General features: G+C 32.3%; 4 protein-coding genes across 4 annotated transcripts; 3 read left to right on the top strand and 1 right to left on the bottom strand.

The window, feature by feature from the left end:
* Positions 1-942: 942 nt before the first annotated feature.
* On the top strand, positions 943-2636 carry LOC134827597 (uncharacterized). Its single transcript, XM_063840315.1, has 2 exons — positions 943-1036; positions 1100-2636. Exons 1-2 carry the CDS (start codon positions 1007-1009, stop codon positions 2459-2461), a joined length of 1392 nt encoding a protein of 463 aa, XP_063696385.1. The 5' UTR covers positions 943-1006; the 3' UTR covers positions 2462-2636.
* Positions 2637-3008: 372 nt separating this feature from the next.
* Positions 3009-8779, bottom strand: LOC134837418 (cationic amino acid transporter 2-like). Its single transcript, XM_063852793.1, has 7 exons — positions 8433-8779; positions 6563-6739; positions 6142-6504; positions 5980-6084; positions 5782-5913; positions 4760-5725; positions 3009-4712 (listed from the first exon to the last, which is right to left on the bottom strand). The coding sequence occupies exons 2-7, from the start codon at positions 6720-6722 to the stop codon at positions 3130-3132; spliced, it is 3309 nt and encodes a 1102-aa protein (XP_063708863.1). The 5' UTR covers positions 6723-6739; positions 8433-8779; the 3' UTR covers positions 3009-3129.
* A 2187-nt stretch (positions 8780-10966) lies between these two features.
* LOC134833118 (cationic amino acid transporter 2) lies at positions 10967-14776 on the top strand. The gene is made up of 5 exons (XM_063847339.1): positions 10967-11084; positions 11198-11555; positions 13113-13268; positions 13334-14370; positions 14425-14776. Exons 1-5 carry the CDS (start codon positions 11064-11066, stop codon positions 14641-14643), a joined length of 1791 nt encoding a protein of 596 aa, XP_063703409.1. The 5' UTR covers positions 10967-11063; the 3' UTR covers positions 14644-14776.
* Positions 14777-17313: 2537 nt separating this feature from the next.
* LOC134838277 (dual specificity protein phosphatase Mpk3) lies at positions 17314-22449 on the top strand. Its single transcript, XM_063853777.1, has 6 exons — positions 17314-18531; positions 18715-19000; positions 19319-19418; positions 21091-21274; positions 21618-21747; positions 21807-22449. Exons 1-6 carry the CDS (start codon positions 18418-18420, stop codon positions 22238-22240), a joined length of 1248 nt encoding a protein of 415 aa, XP_063709847.1. The 5' UTR covers positions 17314-18417; the 3' UTR covers positions 22241-22449.
* Positions 22450-22958: the final 509 nt, after the last annotated feature.

The raw sequence follows: 22958 nt of genomic DNA, 5'->3' as shown, positions 1-22958 counted from the left end.
GACAGTTTTTTTATGAAATTGTAAATATAAAAAATTCTGAAATCTATTTCAAATTAGCAAATCTCATAAAAAAGTTTTGAAATACTATTTCATACAAAATGACAAAATTTTATCAAATTTGGGCCCTTAATGAATATTTTAGTAGTTTTCGTGGTATGTATGGAGATTTAAAATTGATCTCAGAGTATTTCAAGTTAAAAATGTAAAAAAAAAATCATAAAAATAACTGTCCAAAAATTTTAAAAAATAATTTTTTTTTGTGAAGCCGGAATCGCCTTTTTTAGACAATTTTTGGATGTTTTAATTTCGGCGTTTCACAAAATGGGCCCTTTTTGTGTGGTAAAAATTGAAAATATTTTTAAAAATTTTTGAAAATTGCTTAACAATATATAGAAGAAAAATTTAGATAAAAAAATATCAATTTTGATGACATTTTTAAATTTTATTTTTAAGTTTAGATGGGCCGGAAGTCACATTTCGTCTTTTGAAATTTAGCATTAAGTAAACAATATGTCAGCAAAAAATAAATAATCGAAAAAAATTCAGTATTCGTTCAGAAATCGTCGGTTAAATTGTCAAAATAAAAAACTACAAAAACATCAAAGATATTATTTAACGCTCAAAAATTGTTAAAATTTTGTTATTTTGTATGAAAATAGAAATTATTTTTTTTTATTTTGGCCCCCAATTTTATTTTCAAATTTTTTCGAAAATTAGTTGCTCTACAATTAAAATTTATTATTTTTGATGTTGAAAAAACAATTAAAATTAAAATCATTTTTAGAAGAAAATAAAAAAACTCATTTAAGTAATTTTTTTCCAAAACTTTATTTTCTCCAAAATTTTATTTTGTTTAAATTTTTGATTTTTAAGTTTTGGGAATAAACTTTTTAATTTGACACGGCCTAAAAAAATTTGTAAACAGGAATTCCCTCCAAAATTATTAAATAGTGTCGTTCGGCTCATCACAATTACACAAACTTTCATCAATAACTCAGTTTTCAACATGACTTCGATTCACGATTTGCTCGACGAAGTAACATATTTATAAAAGAAACACAAAAACTTCTTGATTTACAAATAAATTTTTACATTTTAGATTCTGGAGATGATTTTCAAAGAACTCCCACATCACGATCGTCTCATTTGCAAGGAAGTTTGTCAGCGATGGTACATTTTACTGATGGAATCGCCAGTTTTCAAAGCGGATCGTCATATTTTCCTAACAAATTGCCAATTACAAGATGATTTTCCGCCAATGTCGATATTTCTCAATGCAACTCGACCCTATGAGAATTTGAAATTTGGTGATATAATTCAAATCAGTGACTTCCAAAAATCTGCAAACTATATCCGAAGCTTTGTTAAGACCTTAAACTTCATTGGGACTAAAAAAATGTGGATGTTGCTTATTTTAGAAAATGCTCCATTGCTTGAGTCTCTTGATTTTATTGAGGGAGATTTGAGTTTACCTGTTAAGAATTCAGTTTTTAATGAAGTCATTGAATTTAAAAACTCAAAAAAACACTTAGAGCAACTAAAAACTATCATCCCGTCAGCCTGCAAAGTCAACTGTCACATGAAATTTAATCATTTTTTGTTTAGTAAGGAAAATATAGAGAATTTAGCGGAATTTCTTTCAACAGACCAAACAACGTTCTTCATCGACTATATTCATGCTAATTTTAAAAACATCACAAAACAAACGATCGAGAAGTTTTTAGCTTGTGACGTAAATTATGAAACTTTTGAATTAGATATTACCGGAAATAATAACTTCGAATACGACAGCTTTCTGGACAAGCTGAAGGCGAGCAATATTACACTAAATTTGCCGTTTTCAAATGTTTTTCCACCGATTCCTAACAATTTTCACAGAATAACGCAAGTAGGATTCTGTAAACTGTCAAATGCCTCAAAATGGTTGCAGTTGTGTACCAATTTAAAATCCATAAAATGCATTTTTCCAAATATGTTCAATGAATGCTGGTTTGGTCATGAAGCAATTCAACATAATACACTAGAGAGCTTCGTCTCAACAAACAGCTTTATGACATGTGATCAATGTTTGGCGGCGTTGACAAAAAGCTTCGAAAACTTGAAGAATATTTGTATTATTTCTGCTTCAAAGCTTCTTTTGAAAGCAAATAGCTGGCCAAAATTGGAAAAGATGGATCTTAAATGCTTCGAGCTCAACTTGGAGCTACAAGAGAATCTCAGAAATAATCCTTTGAGCTCGTTGCGCGAATTAAAGTTGGAAATATTGGATCCTCCACCTAGAATACACTTGTGGAGATTACCATCAGGCCTTGTTGAGGATTATATCAATATAATTTATCCAAACGTGGAAAAAATTGAATTTTTGAATGGACTTTGTTTAGACGAAGAATTGAAGAACTTTTATGAAGTCCCAACAAAAGATCGGCTTGAACTAAAACTAATCAAAAAAGAGTCATACTAATTAAAATTTTTCTTGTGCAAATTTTTAGTTAAATAATTTCTATCAAATTTAATTTTCAGTTGTTTAAAAAATCAAAAGTAACTAAAATGAAACAAAAATATTTGCAAGAATTTTGTGAACTTTTTTTAAAATTTTTTTGGAGTTGCAAATCGAACCAAAAGTTTTCATTGATTAAAAAAGGAAATACAAAACATTAATTTTTTCAATTTATATTTTTTTTATTTAACAATATTAACACATTGGTAGGTATTAAAAATTTAATAAATTAATATTAAGAAGACATCATTGGTTTTGACTTGAGATGCGTATCTATCCTAGAAAATAATATCCTTACAACAATTCTTTAATATTACTTTTAATAATACAACATTTTTTCTCACACTTTTATCTTACGGACTAATTTTCGTCAGTTCGTTAGCTTAAATTGCTTCGTAGTGATGATGGATTTTAGTCCAGCCACGCATTTTAGCGTTAACTTCTTTCACGCTATTTTTCAATCCGTAGCCGAAGTAAAGGGCAAAGCCTAAAAAATTTTTAAGAATTTTTTTTATTTTGTATTTAGAATTAATTTTGGCAAGTTAGTATTTTTTTTTTTAAGTTTTTCCCCATTTTTAATTAAATTTAATTTATTTTTATTAAATAATTAGTAAAAACATGCATTAAAAAAGCTAAAACTTAGGAACATTTTCTTGACTCTTATCACTATTTTCGGGCAATTTAATGTTACTTCTAGCACTACTTCTACGACTATCGCTATTATCTACTTTAAATACTTCGGTCAGTTGTCGCCTGTCAAATGAAGGCGTTCTTTGCAAACTTTTCGGTTTGTCCGGGTTAATTTCCCGAATTACATTCGCGAATATTGCTTTTTGTTTCTCGACTGTGTCGAATTTTTTGGCTTTTGTTTTGAAACTCGAAACTCTCTCGACGCGCGAATCATCTTTGGACGTTTGAGGACTAGAATTTTCCTTGTCTTGATTCGAATCTTGCTCCAAATTGGCGACGACGACGGGATTCGGTGGCAGTGATTTCGCTTCCATCTGCATTCGTGGCAGGGAATTCCGGAAAATTGCTTCTAATTTTTCTTTTATCGCAGTTTTGTCGTCTTTTTCCGCGATTTCGGGCGATACGGGGGGTTGTGGAGCGGAATATTTCTTTTTTCTCAAACGAGGCGGTTCATCGTCAATATTGTCTAGTTCGCGCAACACAACGGAGGATTTCGAGCGTCCCAGAGATCTGTAAAGTTCGGCATCGAAAACGGGAGCTTTGGGAATATTACTTGATTCGTTGAGGAATAATGGCTCGCCCGTTTCTTTGTCGATTGCGGGATGGCGTTCAAGCGTCACATGTTCACTTCGCGAATGGAGTAAGGAGGGTCGTTTCGATGGAGATTGCTGAAGAGTGTCATCCTCGTCATTTGGAACGAATTTTCTATTGGGAACCGTTTTTTGTTGGAACAAAGTGTTGAGTTTCTTGATGAATTCTTTGTTGTTGTCGGAATTTTCGGGATCAATCGAAGCAAAAACTGGTTTTTCTTCTTCTTTTAATGGTTCTTCGAGAATTTTCGGGTCTTCCACTACTTTTTCATTGTTATTTTGATCACTTTTTGCAATAATTTCTTCATTTTCTTCTTCCATGTTCTCGTGATGCACAACGGCAGTCGCTATAGCTTCATGCGAATGCGGCATCATGTTCGATGCATCGGAAATTTTGCGACTTTCCATCAATTCCTCATCTTCTAAGACGTCATCTAGCATGGCAATTGCGTTAGTTGTGTCTCCATCATCGATCTCGTCATTTTCGTCATCAGTTTTTATCTCGTCCGTGAAGTACAAAGCTCCGTTCCCAGCTTTTTTCTCCGTTAATTGATCAATTACTTCCGATTCGGGCACGATTTCATCGAAACTTTTCGTTGGCGATGGCGGTTTAACTTCCAAATATTGATTTTCGACCGTCAAAACTGCTTTTTGTAAAATTTCATCGATTTCGGCAGCAGCAGTTCGACTAATTGTGCTATTTGCTGTGATTTGAGGAACTTTTTCTTGCTCAAGTTCCTTCAGGTGTTCGTCAAATTCTTTTTCGTACGCTTTGTTGATGGTCCCATTCAATTTTACGACATCCTGGAGATGTCGCAGGTGCAAACTACTCTTTCGCTTGCTATTAACTTTACAAAAAACGCATGCAATATATATGGGAACACCTACGGGGGGAAGGAGGGGGAATATTTTAAAACATGCAACATGCACAAAGTGTTAGTAAAAGTCAAAAATTGTCAATTAACTCGAAAATTCCACTTACCAATGGCCATCCAGATGGCAAATCGGATCCACGTGTAGTAATCCAACATGAGCATGAGGAAAATATTGATGAAAATGCTGACGCCCGGTAGTAACGGCACCAAAGGCACTGTAAATTCAGACGGCGTTCGTTCTCGTGGTTGCACCCCAAGCGCCACTAACAAAATAACAGCCAAAAATAAGAAAATTCCCGTTAACGCTAAAGCCCATGGCTCCATATTCATGATAGCTGTTTGTCCGAAAAATATCGTCAGTGCCAATCCGAGTGCCGCCAACACATATAACATCACCAAAATTCCCGCAACTGCCATGGAATGCGAATCCGGTCGCTGTATCCGATGAATATTGAAAAATTGTGTAACAAAAGTCCTCGATGTCAATCGAACTTTTCCCGCTGACGTCAAACCAGATCCCTCAGTGAGCTGATTGGCATTCGCGTCGTTGTACGATGGTGGCTCCGCGTTATCCAAATTGTTGGAAAATCTCAAAATCAAAATGGAAATGGCGACAACGGTGTAAGCCAACAACGTTCCGATCGACAACATGTTCACGAGTGCCTTGAGATCAAACAGCGCAGAAAAAGTTCCCGTTAACAGAGCAGCACAGAGCGTTCCCGTGACCGGAGTTTGGAATTTGGCATTCACATCGCCGAGAAAACGGAAAATTAATCCGTCTTGCGCGATGGCGTAGATAATTCTCGGGAGCGGAAACATGGCACCAAACAAACTGGCGATCAAACCGAAAATTCCTCCGATCGCGACGACCCATTTTGCGCCATACCATCCGATTTCGTTGAAGACATGTGGCAATGGAGCGTTCACATCTTGCAAATAGTAGGGCCACATGAGGGTAAGAACTGTCGAAACGCCGAAATAAGCCATGAAGATGGTGAACAATGAGATGAGAATTGCCATTGGAATTGCTTTTTTGGGGTTTTGAACTTCTTCACCGGTGGTTGCGATGCAATCTGAACAAAAAATTAATTAAAATTTGATTTTTAGTGAAAAAAATTTGAATTTTTACCGAAACCAACGTATCCGAAGAAACACGTGGCTGCTCCTTTTAACGTTCCACTGAAGCCAAAGGGGAAAAATCCTCCTTCGCCTGCGTTGTACTCTGGTGGGGGCTTTGGAATGCTCCAATTTGCGATGTCAGCTACAACGAGGTAAGCAAAAATTATTTTTTTTAAGTAAAAATTTAATTATTTTTAAAAAATTTTACCTTTAAATGATCCCGCGATGATGACGAATAACACGATGAGGATGTTCGATACCGTAAAAATGTTGTTTATAATTGCTGATTTCCTTAAACCGAACGCCATAGCAACTGTAAGTACAAAATTTTCAAATTTCTGGTCAAAATTTTAATTTTTTTCTAAATTACCTCCAAGCAAAAGTGGAATTCCAAACGAAAAAAAGTCAAAATATTCCGCTAAGAAGTCCCAATGCATAGGTGCGATTTCTGTAAACGTCCGTTTGAAGGTGTCGTTCAGCAGCGTGTCTAAATAGAGACTCAATCCCTTCGACACCGAAGCTGATCCAATGATGTATTCCAGGAGTAAATTCCATCCAATGACAAATGCGATAAATTCTCCGATGCACACGTAACTGTAGATGTAAGCGCTTCCAGATTTGGGCACTCTAGCACCAAACTCGGCATAACAAAGTCCCGCGAGAAATGATGCAGCTGCCGCTATCAGGAATGACAGAATCACAGAGGGTCCTGCTTGATCCCGAGATACGTGACCTATTAAAAAAATACCTTATGAAAAAATTAAATTTTAAAAAATTGATGCAACTTTCACCTGCTAAAACGTAAACGCCGACTCCCAAAGTCGCACCGATACCCAAAGCTGCCAAATCGAGAGTTCCCAGGACACGTCCCAACTTTGACGATTGAATTTCGTCATTGGGAAGGACCTTTTTACGCGTGAGAATTTTCCAGTATGACACTTCATTCGTCATTTTGTTTGTGGTTTTTGCTGCAAACGAAAAGAAAAAATATTTGAAAATCGCATTGAATCATCACGATAAGATATCAACTTTATCTATGACTAAATGTATATACTCTCGAAAGGGGTCACGCAACACATGTTCGCACGAGACGATCCAAAAATGTCAATCAACGTCAATTTAGAATTCATTATCTAGAATTCCACAGAGAAAAACTCCGAAAAGTCTGACAAATTTATTTCCGTTTCGCAGATCGAGGACGTAAAATTTTGCCCTGTCTGCTACTAACCGATGAATTAAAATTAAAAATTATCATTTTGTAAATAAAAGTAGCGGCGCAGTACTTAATCACACTTCAACGTGATTTTTTTCACATCTTTGTAAATATTTTCCAAGTAGACTACCTAACAATGGACAAGTAGAGTCTATGAGAAAAAACACAGCGCTACATTGTAAAATATAATAATTTAGAATTAGGTTAAATACGATTCTAGTTCTAACGGAGGATTTTGCACTCTCTTAGTCACATGTGTGACCTTCTGACACACTGATATTGTCCTGAATAATAAAAACAATAAAATTATTGTCGTCATTAAGAGATTTTTTTGTGCGTCGTTTTCGTTTTGTAATCAGTGTCAAGAATTCTCAGATGATTTCATAATAACTCAATAAAAACATCTTTAGACAAGGCGGTGTTATCAATTGAGTGATTGATGGGGAGCATTTTTTGCATCCACCGGTTTTTATATATTTTAAAATAAAGAAGATTTTTTTTGGCAATTTTTAAATAAATTTTTTAAGACATCTAAAAAATAGAAAAAAAATAAAAAGTTACAGTTTTAAATTAAAAAAATATTAAATAAATTAAATATTTAAATAAATAAATATTTAAATTAAATATAACAAAAAATACATATAAAAACTTTTAGCAATTCACTAAATTTTTACATATTTTACATAAAAAATCATAAATTTATAATTAAAAACATTTTTTTTATTTTTAAAATTTTTAATCTAATTTTCTAATTAATTGTTTTTAATTTAATTTTTTCTATTCATTAAAATTTGACGGTTTAAAAGAACCGTCTTGCTTTAAATTCATAAAATTTGATTAATCGCAAATAAATGAATTCTTTTATATTTTTATTGCCTTGTTTTCTGTTAATTTCTCATGTCCTTGATTTTTGTTGATTTATTGCAACAATGAAGCATCGATTATTTATCCGCAAAAATTAGTTGAAAATTTAATTTTTTTCTTTAATTTTATCAAAAACTTTAAAAAATTAATTATTTTATTTTTTATTAATTTAAAAAAAAATTCTTTTAATTAATTTAATTTAATTTAATTTTTATTTTAGATTTTTTAATAAACAAAAATATTGAAATAATTTTTTTTAACAGAAATCAAATATTTATTTACACTGCAATCAATTTTTTTTCGAATTCTTGACATATTTTCCACATAATAAAAAATATTACACGAAAAACCCTCAAAACTTTTATCACACATATAAAAATCGTGCTTTGATAAAACAGTGTATATAAATAAGCCACTCGCGATCGCAATCTTATCACTAATACTATATTTATTTTATCTACTTGTAAATAAACTCTGTTCTTGCATTCATACCGAGAGAGACACAAACACAGAGAAATTTAAATCCTGAATTTCACGTGAGAAAATTTTCGATTCGTTCCACAAAAAAATATATAAAAATTTACCTTTATTTGTGTTTTTAAAAATAATTCACAAGTTTTTTTCTAGCAGATTATCACAGAATGATTTTTTGTTTGTTTATTTTTTTAATTAGGTAATTAATTTTTGTTTTTATTTATTTTTCGTAGGTAATTTTTATCACATTTCACCGTTTTTTGTTAAATAATATTTTTTTTGCAGTTGATGCACGACCTACTATGATTTAATTATTGTGCAGATTAAATAATAATTTTTTTGAGCAGTATTATTTTTGAACATCGCTAGATTCCGTTCCGATTAATTTTTTTCTGATTAGTTTTTCGCTTCTTAAATATTTTCCGCTGGAGCTGGAACTATTCTCGTCGAATTTCAAACTAATACTGACTCTCGCACGGCATCTGCATGTATTTAAAAGTCTCTCGCGTGCTTCGGCAAGCCACCTTTGTGTGTTTGTGTGACGGACAAAAAGACAAACAGTAGTCTCAGCCACAACACAAGGCATTCACTTGTACTGCCGACGAACGATGGATCATCCCGTACGTGCGTCGCAGCTGATAAGAAATCGCAAGTCGGTCGTAGTTACACGAAAATCGTTCACGATCGTACAAATCTTTGGAGAGATTAAGATTTTTTTTTTTATTTTGACGAAACTTATTAATTATTTTATTTTCGCATTTTATTTTCAATGCCGTTCAATCACAGTAAAAAGAGTGTTTTGCCGCTTCATTTCCGTAAATAACGCATGATGCTTATTTACGAGTCGATCTTTTCTTCGGGATGCCACCCTGAGATGGATGGACTTGAACTTTAACTGTAATCGGAATTGCGATGGAATTTCAATAAAACAAAAAATTTATAGAAAAAATTAATTTTAAATTATTTATGATAAGATATATGAATTGTGAGGCGTCATCGTATGTGTCTCTAATCAGAAACCACGACGAATTTTTCAACAACTGTGTCAACAAATACACTTTAAAGGCAGTTTATTGTTGGAAAAGATGACTCAATGGCGCTTCGATGAGAGGAAACGTTCGGCTTTACGTATTTTCAGGGACAGTTAATGGAGACGCCTGGTTTTTATTAAAGAATAAAATTTAAAAAGTAGGTATTTTTCATTTCATTTGATTTGAAAATTCATAAAAATTTCATTAAAAAAAAAAATCAAATTTCTTCCAAAAAATATTCAAATTTTATATATTTACAAATTTAATTTTATTTATTTAATTAATTAATAAAATAACATAATTTAACTAGAAATCAAATCAGAAAATTTTGAAATGATTACTAATTTAAATATTTAAATATTATTTTAAAATAAATTTAATTCAATAGACAAATTTAATTTTTTAGTTGAAAATATAATTAAATAACTAAAATTAAATTTATATTTTGTAACCGGCGACAGGTAATGTGGCTATTACGAGGCGGAGATGTCGCTTTTGTGGCGGAGAGAAAAGAAGAAAGACGTGCCGACGATATTCTGGTTAATTTTGGAAAAATAAAGCGATTGTTTAATTAATTGATTGAGTTTTCATAGTCATTGAGGTTACAATTTAAATAAATAAATTCAATTTCAGAATAATATTACTATAATTTTATAAAAAAAAGATCATTTTTAATTAAAAATAATTTATACCGAATTTTAAATATTTAAAAAAAATAAAAATTAGCTTGACAACAACAATTTTTCCCAAACAATAGAAGAAATCTAAGTATGCCGAATCACATTATCAATAAATTTAATCAAAAACTTTCCCATCGGCGTATGTCCAAGAGCTCTAGACAAATTTAAACAAAAACAAAAAAAAATATTTTGACACGAGACTCAAATTGATAAGAAATTCAAAACTACTTTTCATGTCACAACATTCGTGCAAGTTGTAAATAATTGCAACCTTATCTCCCAATTACGAAAAAAAATTACAAATTTTACGACAAATTGCAATTTTTCGTTAAATACATTTTTTTAAATTTAAAAATAAATTTTTTGTGATAATTTTAAAATAATTTATAAGGAAATACGTGCAGTCAATCACTTTTATTTACTCACATTGCATCGAAAGGTCAATTAAAAAAAAATTTGCGTGAAAAGGAGATGCTGATGGAATGCTGTCCTTAAGAAACCAATAACTGAACTATCTGAACGTAAATATTATTGCTGCTTTTAATCAATCTTATTCAATATTTATTTAAAATGTCATCATCATCATCAACGTCCCGAGAACAAGAGACGCTGCTCTTTAATCTATTTACGGGAAAATTCCTTGCTTTGTGTTTGTTTTCCGGATTTTGATAAGAAATTCAATATTTTTTCTTTCTTTGTTTTTTTTTTTGCAGCGACTCACCGACCGTTTGGAGTGGTAATTAACGACTGATGAAACGACTGGAAAGATTTGCCTTTGAAATTATCACTGATTTTGTCACCTCTTTATCGCATCGCGGCAAGATAATGCATGCGAAGACTTATCTCACTGCTCTATCTGATAAATTTAAAGATAACGACTCCGCGAAGACACCATAAAACGTCGCGTTATATCATAAGAACGATCACTTTTTCGTCAAAATTTGTCAATTCAAGTCGTGTGTCACGCTGATTATTGTTTTCAATTATTTTTTTTCGATAAGATAAAATTATAAATTAACGGAGGGAAAATATGGTGGCCTCTAGTGAAAAGGTATGAACTTCTTCAAATCAAGCATTTTTGACACAAATTCAAGGCATGAATGACCTTGCTGATATAATTTTTTTAAATTCGCGATTGAATAACCTTCGTTTCTTTTTTTTCAGAATTTTTTTCAAAAGTCTTTTGATATCCTGAGTCGGAAGAAACCCTTGGTGGACAACACCGAAACTCGTCTTTCGAAGTTCCTTTCGACTTTTGATTTGACCACGATGGGCGTCGGCAGTACCCTTGGCGTGGGAGTTTATGTGCTAGCGGGTGAAGTTTCGAAGACGACAGCAGGTCCCGCGGTTGTAATTAGTTTTGCGATAGCGGCAATTGCGTCAATGTTGGCCGGGTTATGTTATGCGGAGTTTGGAGCTCGTGTCCCGAAAGCTGGAAGTGCTTATGTTTATAGTTATGTGACAATTGGGGAATTTATTGCGTTTATCATCGGGTGGAATCTCGTCTTGGAATATGCCATTGGTGAGTGTTTTTTTCCGTGTTGATTTAAAAAAAATGTGATGAGATTTCCGACATTTCAAGAAAACGGAAGTGCAATTTTAAAAAATATTTTATTTAGACCTCGAAATGCTGAAAAAATTAAAAAAAATTATCTGTGAATTATCATTAAAAAAAATATTAATTATTAAATTTTTCAGAAATTTCTAAACAAAAACAAAAAAAAAAAAATAAAATAAATTGCAAAAATTAACGAGAAAATTATGCACAATTTTCACTGAAATTTAAAAACTTTGTTTTACTAAATTTTATTAATTTAATCATTTTCATTATTTGTTTAAATTTATTTTTTTTAATAATTATTATTTTTAAATTAATAATTTTTTTTTTGTTTAAGGCCGTTCCAAATTTTTTTCAAACGATTTTTTCCCAAAAACTTTTTTTCAAAATGGGGGGGAGCAAAATTTAAAAAAAATAGTTTTGAAATACTTTTTCATACAAAATGACAAAATTTAAAAAGTTTTTCGTCATTAATCAATATTTTAATTGAGAATTTCTTATTTAAAATTGATTTTAAAAATTTTGTCCAAAATTTTTGAAACAAATAAATAAATAAAAATTTAAAATTTTGAAATACATTTTTTCATACAGAATGCCAATTTTTTTTATTCATTTTTGATTTTTGAAGAAAATTGATTTTTGTGTATTGATTTAAAAATTTTTTAATTAAAATTTTTTCAAAAAATAATTTTAAAAAAATAACTGTCAAAATTTTTTTTGAAAACAAAAATTCAATAATTTTTACAAAAAATATTTTTAGAAGATAATTTTATGTTAAAATACGATTTTTAAGACAAAAATTACAAAAAATTGAAAAATTTTCTTGAAAGTTTTAAGAAAAATTATGGAAATACACCAAAAATCGGTAATTTTTGATGAAATTTTTAACTTTTTTTTTAATTTTGCCCCCTGGGTATTATTGGATTTTCATCGAAAATGGGGCATGGACAAAAAGTTTACAAAAAAATTGGAGTGGCCTAATTTAATTTTTTCAAATTATAAATATTAATTCAATTTTTATGTCAAATAAAAAAAAAATACTAAAAATGACAAAAAATATAAAAACATATAGATTTTTTAAAATAATTTTTAATGTATATTTTTCATTATAAAACGAAAAATTACACATTTAAAGTGATTTCTGACTATTTTTCATTAATTTTTGTTCAAAACATCTCAGTGACAAAGTAAATCTGCCATTAATCGAAATTTTTATTCAAAATTTGTCACAAAACGTAGCATGTTGTCTCATAATCTGCATCACAAACATACAATTATTAAATATATATCAGGAAATAATCTCTTCGATAACGAGGTTATCAAACAAAAAAAAATTTGATAAGAAATTGAGACACTGACCTATGCATAAAAATGTTGCTTTGTCACGATTTTTACACGATGATTTTGCCAAAAATTTTTAATCAATTGCAATCATTTTGATAAAATTTTTAAGATTTCTTATTTTTGGGCCTGGCGATAAGCAAATTTATGTTCAAGTCATTGTTTTTGTTGCTATTTTAGGTTCCGCGAGTGTCGTAAAGGGTCTCAGCAACTACGTGGACGAACTGACAAACAATCAGATTAGCGGTTGGTTTTTGGAAACGATGCCCATGAATGTCTCCGGACTCGGTGCTTATCCAGATTTTTTCGCGTTCGGGATTATAATGGCATTTACACGTAAGTATCTTAATGATATTTGTTGAAATGATGATAAGATCACTCACCTTTTGTGCTATTTTTAGTGGCATTAGCGTTTGGCGCTCGCGAGTCTGCCTTGGTGAACAACATTTTTACCATGACAAATGTGAGTGTTGTTATTTTTGTGATTATCTGTGGTGCCTTCAAAGCTGATCCAGCAAATTGGAAACTCGAAAATGTCCCTGCTGGGTATGGAGACGGCGGATTTTTCCCCTATGGCCTTGGAGGAGTCATCAAAGGAGCAGCAATTTGCTTTTATGGGTTCATTGGATTTGATGTGATTGCGACAGCGGGCGAAGAAGCAAAGACTCCTCAACGTTCCATCCCTTTTGCAGTTGTAATTTCCCTCACAATCATCTTCTTGGCGTATTTCGGGATCTCAACCGTTTTGACGATGATGCTGCCGTATTACGAACAAAACGAAAATGCGCCCTTGCCCCATGTTTTCAAGCAATTAGGATGGACCGTAGCTGAAGGCATCGTCAGTTACGGAGCGATTTTTGGTCTTGCTGCGAGTTTAATGGGTGCCATGTTCCCCTTGCCGCGTGTCATTTACGCCATGGCCAAGGACGGATTGGTGTTCCAAATAATGGGTGCCGTACATCCAAAATTCAACACACCTTTTGCGGGTACTTTGATTGCGGGAACGCTTACGGGAATTTTGGCAGCAATTTTTGACTTGAGTCAACTTGTGAACATGATGTCGATTGGAACGTTGATGGCTTATTCCATTGTTGCGGCATGCGTCATGTTGTTGCGATTCGAAATGACGGAGGAAGATGTGAATCATTCGGAATTAAATACGATCGAGATGACGCCGAAAGTTATGTTGAAACAACTTTTCAACGGAAATCGCTTGAGAGATCCCGTTGCACTGACATCGGGCATCGTAACTGTCATGGTGACGTCCTACCTTTTTTGGTGCCTCATGTTTTCGGGCACTTTTACACTTTACACAACGGAAATTATGAACGGTGATTGGTGGGCAATTACGTTACTTGTCGTTTTTGGACTCCTGCTTGTACTTTCGATCTTGATCATTGTCTTCCAACCGAGATCTATTGCGAAAATTCCCTTTTCTGTAAGTTCTTTTAAAATTTTTCCTAAATTTTGTTTATAAAAATTTCTTTTTTAGACTCCTTTCACTCCATTTTTGCCAGCGACGTCAATCCTCATCAATATTTACCTCATGTGCGGCTTAGATCCGTGGACTTGGGTGCGATTTGTCGTCTGGATCGCCATTGGATTAGTAATTTACTTCTGTTACGGCATTTTCAACAGCAAGGAACGTCATGTTAGTGCAAGTACGTCAAATTTGGTGCTAGAAACGAAAGAGAAAAATGAAAAGATGTAAAAAAAAAATACGGAAAAATTATTTGTTTGTGAGTGTCACGTGTACTTAATTTTAATTTTTAGATTATATTTATTAATTTTTATTGCTTGAAAAAAATGACAACAAATAATAAAAAATAACACACTAATTTTTAAAATACTAAAATAATAATAAAAAATTATTTTTTTTTTGTTGTACTATTTTTTTGTGCTAGAAAACACATTCTTTTTCTGACTTTAGCTAATTATAAAAATTAAGAAATACGCTTTTGTTACTAAAAATCACTTTCATATAGAATGAAAATTGATAATTTTTATGTCAAAGACATTAGATTGTCTTGTTTTGCAATGACTCAAACATTTTCGGCTATTTCGTCATTTTATTGATAAGGCCAAAACAAGATACTCAAATGTTTCACGTTTCATAGACCTTCTGAACATTAGGTAGGATGTATATCGAGTATCTTTTAATGTAAAAACGTTCACTTTTCTCTATAATTGTCAAGAAGCTTACATGTTTTTGAACATAAATTTTGAAAATTAGGAGGGATGAATATTTTTCTTTACAAAATTGATCATTTTTCACTAAAAATTTGAAAATGTATGAAAATATCGAATTTTCAAATGGTTTTAACAGAAATTTTGATCATTTTCAAAAATATTTAGGTCAAAAATGTACTAAAATTTGAATTTTTTCTTACATTTTAGATACTCGATACTCGATATCCCACCTATGATTTTCAGAAAAAATTAGGTGGGAGGAAACCTGAAACATTTGGGATTGTTGTTTTGGCCTAACTTTGAAGGCATCAGAAAGCATTCGATGAAAGTTATTCCCAACAATTAGTTCAAAAAGTTCAAGGTCAGTTACAAATCAATAAATTTTCATAAAAAATCATTAAAATAAATTTTAAATTGGATATTAAAAAATAAATAAATTAGGTAAAGAAAAAATTGTAAAAACTACTTAATTTTTTGATTCCAATTGACTTTTCTGTGTAAACAAATGAAAAAACTTTTAAAAAAATGTGCGATTTATCACATTAACCCTTCAATTGAAGAATGATTGTAAGAACCATTTATAATTATTTGCAAGTAGTAGTATGTAAATATTTAAGAGATTAAGAAAGTCGAGGAGAGTAACTTCCGTTAGATATTATTTCATACGAATCAGTACGTTGCAATCAGCCAACGTGATCATACAAAAATTTCTTCTAGCAAAAGAAAATATGAGACACATGGTGTTAAATTTAGTTTTACTCACTGATATTACTGATATCTTAGTGATATTCTTGAAATTCAATAGTTTCATGAAAAATTTAGCTCATCGAATAAAAGACAATACAAATTGAAAAATTAGCTAAAAATAGACTAAAAAGCCAATCAAAATGTTGCAGAATTTATCAATTAAGGTATCTTCAAGCAGTTATCTATCGGTTGTTTACTGCGGTCATACATTGTTCCTAAGATTAAAAAAGAGGTAAGAGAATATTTATGATAACTTTTCATGATAACGATAATTTACAACATGAAATGAATTTTTGAGTGCTCTACCTACTCTTGTTGGGATTTCTTTTCTTAATTCATAAACGACATAATTAAAAGAAAGATTTTTATAAGATGGAGAGAAGGAAAGAAAACTTAAACTAATATCACAGTTTGCATCAGAGGTGGCTTCAAGGGGCAGCAAGGAGAGAATATTTATGAATCTGTTGATTAGAATGATATTTAAAATGTCAAATTAATTGTAGGAAAATAAATTTCCATATAAGAAATTGACGAAGTTGACAAAAATTGAACGATAGTTAACATATCTGTTACGTGTTTAACGATCAACTAACGGCGAAAGAAAATTAATCATAGGATCTGGGTTTAACAGTTTTTTCTCAAAATATCAAAATTAATTTTATTCTTCCTTCAGCCATGAAGTAGAAACAACGTAAATAAAAAATAGTATAATTCAGTGATCCCTTCCCAGGTATATTAATTGCCTTTTTCCAAAATAAAGCCTTGTTCTCATCAATATCTTGTATTAAATATAAAGTTAATCATATTTTTTTATTATTTAACTTCCATCAAAAAACGAATGATTTTTGTTCATTTTTCTCATGAACCATTCCTGTACGACACACACATACACGGTACGATGATGTCTGTGACGTGATTGGTCGCTACAGAAACCCGTATGTGAGCATTGAGTCGGCTGAAATTGATACTGTTATATATCTGTATACATGAGGCTCGTGACGGCTTGCATAAGGAAATCCATAGTGACTGAATGAGGCGAATGAAAGTGAACTGTTATACAGCTGTCAGGTAAGTGTACCAGTCTTCCACTTAGCTGACAGCTGTATAACAGTTCACTTTCATTCGTCTCACATCGTCTCACTCAGTCACTATGGATTTCCTCGTGCAATCCAGTCACGGATTGTGAGTATGAGTAACCATGAGTGCCTATGAGTGGCCATATCAACAGTTTTTCATTCATCCATTCGCCATTCATACAGCCACACTCCGAAAGACGTTATGAATCGTGCGAGTGTATTGGTATGAAGAAAAAAAAAGATTAGTTGTTGCACTGAACTGACTCACTTACCTATGATGAATGGTGACGATGTATGCGTGCCCGCGCGAAGAAACAACAACGCTTACATTTCTCGAACTGAGCTCTCCGATAAACTAGTAGATTGAATCGGACGGGCAAGGCACAAACACGCGTATTTTTGTTTGAAACTCTCTACAGCTACACATAGCTGAGCTTGCTATAGAACGACAGGAAAGCACTAAGTACTAAGTAGTGAAGAGACACAAAACTCATTCATTGACTAATCATCCGCCGTGTACGAGTAGTCGTCGTCGTCGAATCTGTATATGGTAAAAATATTTGTGCTATAAGTAAGTCGTCGACAGGAAATGAAATAATAAAAAAAAAGTTATTTGTGGAAACAAAAAAAAAATGTTGTGGTGTCATCAAAGCATCGGAGATAGTGGAAACGAAGCTGCGAATTAAGTGGAAGTAGAACAAAAAAGTGCAAGAAACAGCAAAAAAATACCAAGTTTTTGTGTTAGTGAATGAAAAAGAGTGAAATATCGATGCAAGTGCTGCGCTATACGACACACACACAAAGTGGCACTCCTACTCACAAAACCAGAGCAATATGTACGCCTGCGCTTTTAAAACGGCATGTGTGCTCCCTAAACAATAATATAACGCAAAACTTATCATTCCATTCATAAAAAAAGCCAGCAAAATATCCATCGACACATACACACAGACGAACACTCACTCGTCGTTCTCGTCGTCTTGCACATTGAAGAAAAATCATTAGTATACCTTGCTGCTGTGTTGTCGAAACGAGCGAAAAATTCGGTTCTCTCGGAAAAAAAATTCACAAAAATTCCAACGACGCTCCGAAAAACCATGCAAACAGTGCCATTAATCGAAATTTTCTGCACAATTTTATGAAAAAATCATAATCAATGTTCTTTTGATGCACGGAAAGAAGAAAGTGTAGTGATTAATTTTACGAACAGTGTTCGCAGCAACAACTCACACAACACCAAAACAACAACAACAACAGCAACTACGGGAGAGAGAGGCAAAAAACGACTATCGTATAGTGAAAAAAAAATTTGCGTGGGCGAATTTTATTTCATTCATATTTATAAAAGCGAAAAAAACGGCAATATAGTGTGTGGTGATTGATTTTAGCAGCAGCAGCCCAACCATTGTTACAACAAGCGCAAAGTGTTTTTTTTTTGTGCGAAAAGAAAAAAAATAAAAAAATAGCTAAGAATGGCAGTTCCAGCGGAATGGCTCCAAAGCCAGCTACTAAAACCAAATTGGATGGATTTTTTGCTCATTCTCGATTGTCGCCTACAGTCCGACTTTATCGAGTCACACATAAAGGTAAGAGATTCACGTGTCACCTTTTTTTTTGTTCTTCTTTCGTCAATCTCGATTCCGAGAAAAACAAAGACAAAAGTCTGTGTGGGATTTTCCTGCGAAAAAAAATTAATAAAATAATAATTTTTTTCTGTGTTGTGTCATAAGAGAAAAAAAAATATACTCACCGAATGTTGAACATTCCAGGGTAGCCTTAATTTCTTCCTTCCAACGCTAATTCTAAGGAGATTGCACCAGAAAAAGCTGGATTTGTTCACGACGATCAAGTGTCGCCACCTCAAGAATCGCATCATGTCCAATTACAGCAGCAGCAAAGACGGAAAATTCACATTTGTGCTCTACACCAACACCATGGGCAGTATGAGTGCCGCCGGATGTGATGCAAGCAATACAAATAACACAGAAATAAATTCCTATAATGTGCTCAAAAAAATATTAAGGGAAGACGGCTGCACCTTGGTCACACTTGAAGGTAAAGTGTCGATTTTTTTTTCGTTTCGTTTGTTTGTTTGCTTCTTTCTGCCATTTCACACAAAATACGTGGTGGTGGAGAACACATTCGAGCATGACAAGTTCTATGTAGAAACTTTTTGTGTGCATGTGCGTTTGTCGTCGTGCCATACGTGTCGTGGTGGAGAAGGTCAAGGCCATTCATTGCACACGCTTGCATTTTTATTATGACTTTTTTTTTCGTTGTTATTGTTGTTAAGACAATTTTTCGTCTTTCTCCATGATGCATGAAGAAGTTGAGGAAAATCTGACCTTTTTTTCATTTTTTTTTTGTTACCAGGTGGTTTTCAAACATTTTCCGAGAGATATCCAGAATGGTGCGAGAACGAGGCATTACTTGAGACGGACTACAATCCAACGGAACAATTGATGGGATTGAGGTAAGCTGAATTTTTAATAAATTTTTGAAGAAATTTTTACGGAACGAGCCGATAAATTAAATATTTTGACAGTTCAGAATTTGACAGTTCTAAAATTTTTTAAGCAGAAAGTTTCATAAAATTTATTTTTTTTTAAGAATGGTTATTTTTTTGATTCAGTAAACTGGAGGTTTTAGTCTTGAATTATTTAATTTTAATGAACTAGCCAAAAATAGAACTTTAAAAAAACTTCAAATTTAAAATTTTAAAGAAACTTTGACATCAGTCACTTTTGTTTTTGTCAAAAATTTAGTTAAAATAAATAAAATATTTTGAAATATTTTAAGGCCGCTTTGTCCAAATGAAAAAAAAGTTGAAAATTTCATCAATCAAAAATAATTCCAATTTTTTTAATTTTTGAAAATAAAATGGGGGGAGGCAAAGAAAAAAAAAATTGAAAACTTATTTTCATACAAAATGACAAAATTTTTAACTATTTTTGAGTGTTAAATATTTTTTATTTATTTTTTTTGAGATTTGCTAATTAAATACATATTAAAAATTTAAGAAAAAAAATTCATAAAAAGTAACTGTCAAAAAAATTTTCAAAAATTTTGGACTTAATTTTTGATTTTCATTTGGAGCGGCCTAAATTATTTTTAAAAATAATTGTTAAGAAAATTATGCAACGGCCAATTTTGAAATAATTAATTAATTGCCAAATAGCTAATTCTTGACATTCGCGAATTCATTCATTCTGAATGTTAATTCATTCTTTTATTCCTGGAATTTCGACAAGTGTGGAGCGCACTAGAATCTTTTCACTATTTTTATCGTAAATTTCGTCTAAAAAGTCTATATTTGTGTTGAAAATTAATTCCTCTACATTGAGGTAAATTTTGTACTTTTAATTTAAAGATAATTTGTACTAATTTCATGAGTTTTATAGAATAAATTTTTTCCATCATAAATTTGTTTAGAATCGAAAGCCATGCGTTTCATTCTATTCTAACAAATTTTAAAAATATTAATGTCAAATTCTTAATGTTAATTTTTTATTAATTAAAAAAAAATTAAAATGTTGATTTTTACAAAATTTTTGACATCTGTCATTTTCAATCAAAAATAATCAGAAATTTAAAGTAAATTTGAATGAAAAATACTTTTTGAGCAGTTCAAAATTATTTTTTTGTCAAATTTCTTTGAATATCTCAAATTTTAAGATTTTAATAGAATCTGTCAAATTTTTAATTGTCAAATATTTTCAATGACCTTGACACCCTTAATTTTTTCTAAAAAAATTAATTTTATGGAGTCATAAATAAAATTCTTAGCATAACCCCACAACTTTTAATCGACTCTTAACCATTATCTTAATTATGACGTTCTTAACCCATTGCAAGCATGCCTGCTTGTCATATCCAAAGATGTGCGTTCGAATCTCAACTCCATAAAAAAAAATTAAAAATACCTTTTTTCAAGGGAATTCAATTAGAAAACACCAAATTTGCATCTAAGACAAATTCAGAAAGTCGTTTCAATCGCTTTCTGGATTCCAATAGTTGCTAGATTACAAACTATGTAACAAATTGATCTGGAACACGAACCTACACCATAAGAGTTTCTGTTCTAATGAATAGGTTACGACATTTTTTCTCGCATTTTCTTTTCTACAACGACTTTTTTTTTGCAGATCTCTGCGCATCTCAACCCCATTTTCCGATTCGGCTGGCACAAGTTCGACCGAATCGTCGGATTGCGAGTCAGGTGGCACGCATGACCTAAGCGAGGCACCGGTCGAGATATTACCATGGCTTTATTTGGGCAATGAGAAAAATAGCCAGGACCTGGAGGCGTTACAGAAATACAATATTAGAGTAAGTTTCATTCATATTCAGTGCGGTGCATTCATGAATGAAAAAAAAATTACAGTCGTCGTCGTCGTGTTTACTATTTATTTATAAGTTTGTTCCTGTGTGTGCGTTTCTATGACCGACAACGACAAACGACGTAATAATTACTTGTCTGTCTGATACACTTTTTATTTCATTTTTTTTTGGTTGCACAACAATTTGAGACCATGTGCAAGGCACCGTCACAGAGATAGATTAAATTTGTCATAAATACAAAGTGTGCGGGTTTAGAAAGTGAATGCACTGCAATTTTTATAGTAACAATGTGGGTGTCTAATTTTAGTTTTTTATTAATTTTTGCTTGCAGTATATCCTCAACGTGACTCCAAATTTGAAAAATGTCTTCGAAGGCGAAATAACGTATCTGCAAATCAAGATTACGGATCATTGCTCCCAGGATTTGTCGATACATTTTCCGGAAGCCATCAAATTTATTGGTAATTACTTATTTTTTTTATTTTTAATTTTTTTGACTAATTTCTTGATCATTTTACAGAGGATGCACATGCCAAAAACTCCGTCGTGCTCGTGCATTGCGTGGCAGGCGTCAGTCGTAGTGTCACAATCACTCTCGCGTATCTCATGTACGCCCGTTCGCTCTGCCTGAACGACGCCTTTTCCTTCGTGCGTGCCAAGAAGCCCGATATTTCGCCGAATTTTCACTTTATGCAGCAACTAAACTCGTTCGAGCGACAACTGAAGAAAGATCCAACACGTTCCAGCACGCCGTTGTCCGGTTACAGCAGTTTACCGCAGTCGGGCGATCGTCGCAGCATCGGGCGTGCACGTCACAACAAATACGGATGCAATTGTTTGGAATTTGATTGCAAGTGTGTGACCGTTGATACGTTATTTGGACCGTTTACGGGCGTTTCGCCCGATTCGGGCATCGAATTTGATCGATGGAGCAGCGATAATACGCCCAAATGAAGGCACCTCATGCATCAGAGCTCGTCGTCGGCAGCTTCCACGTCGGAAATGTCGTCCGCAGGGGCATCTGGCAAGTAAGTGTAGATAGTAAACGTTGTTGTAGTCAAGCAAATTGTTAATTTTTTTGCGTCATATCTCGTAATTATTAAGATATTTCTCCCGAAATGTGCCCTGCACTTGTCCTTAAGTCGCCTGTTGTTGAACAAAAATTAAGCAACTCATAAAAATTAAGAATGTGCAATTTACTATTGCATTCCTTTTAACATTTATTAATAATAAATAGCTATAAAAATAGAGTAACATGTATCCCAGTGATATACAAAGAAGAAAAACAAGATGATTCCAGTACCTTTTTAGTGTACGCGTAAAATATCGTAGTATTGGCTCATAAATTTAAGATTAAACCTTAAGAACGCATTTTTTGGAACACATGAATGGAAAATTATTACAATTATTAAAAATAATATATTCCCAGAACAACATTGCCTTCATTCGTCATAAATAAGTGTAACACATTTTAAGCGTAATTTTACGAGGGCTGTTCAAGGCTACGCGATTTCTTCCACAAAAACAAGAGAAAAATAGCAAATCAATACCTAGAATCAGAAAATATTTAAAAAAAAGTATGGATGAACTGAAGAATGAATTTTAGGGATTTTTTATAAATTGAAATAACTTTTTGTTTAAGACATACTTTGATGACTTCTTATCTGAATTA

The sequence above is a fragment of the Culicoides brevitarsis genome, chromosome 1 (genome assembly GCF_036172545.1).
Source record: "Culicoides brevitarsis isolate CSIRO-B50_1 chromosome 1, AGI_CSIRO_Cbre_v1, whole genome shotgun sequence".
NCBI classification, from domain to species: Eukaryota; Metazoa; Arthropoda; class Insecta; order Diptera; family Ceratopogonidae; genus Culicoides; species Culicoides brevitarsis.
This window is presented reverse-complemented; position numbering and strand designations above follow the sequence as displayed.

Coding starts and splice junctions, on each gene's coding strand:
- LOC134837418 (XM_063852793.1), bottom strand. CDS start 6,722: ATGACGAATGAAGTGTCATACTGGAAAATTCTCACGCGTAAAAAGGTC. Junction 5,914..5,979: donor CATCGCGGGATCATTTAAAG/GTAAAATTTTTT, acceptor ACCTCGTTGTAG/CTGACATCGCAAATTGGAGC. Junction 4,713..4,759: donor TGCCATCTGGATGGCCATTG/GTAAGTGGAATT, acceptor ACTTTTACTAAC/ACTTTGTGCATGTTGCATGT.
- LOC134833118 (XM_063847339.1), top strand. CDS start 11,064: ATGGTGGCCTCTAGTGAAAAG. Junction 11,085..11,197: donor TGGTGGCCTCTAGTGAAAAG/GTATGAACTTCT, acceptor CTTTTTTTTCAG/AATTTTTTTCAAAAGTCTTT. Junction 13,269..13,333: donor GATTATAATGGCATTTACAC/GTAAGTATCTTA, acceptor TGCTATTTTTAG/TGGCATTAGCGTTTGGCGCT.
- LOC134827597 (XM_063840315.1), top strand. CDS start 1,007: ATGACTTCGATTCACGATTTGCTCGACGAA. Junction 1,037..1,099: donor TTCACGATTTGCTCGACGAA/GTAACATATTTA, acceptor TTTACATTTTAG/ATTCTGGAGATGATTTTCAA.
- LOC134838277 (XM_063853777.1), top strand. CDS start 18,418: ATGGCAGTTCCAGCGGAATGGCTCCAAAGCCAGCTACTAAAACCAAAT. Junction 19,419..21,090: donor GAACAATTGATGGGATTGAG/GTAAGCTGAATT, acceptor TTTTTTTTGCAG/ATCTCTGCGCATCTCAACCC. Junction 21,748..21,806: donor GGAAGCCATCAAATTTATTG/GTAATTACTTAT, acceptor ATCATTTTACAG/AGGATGCACATGCCAAAAAC.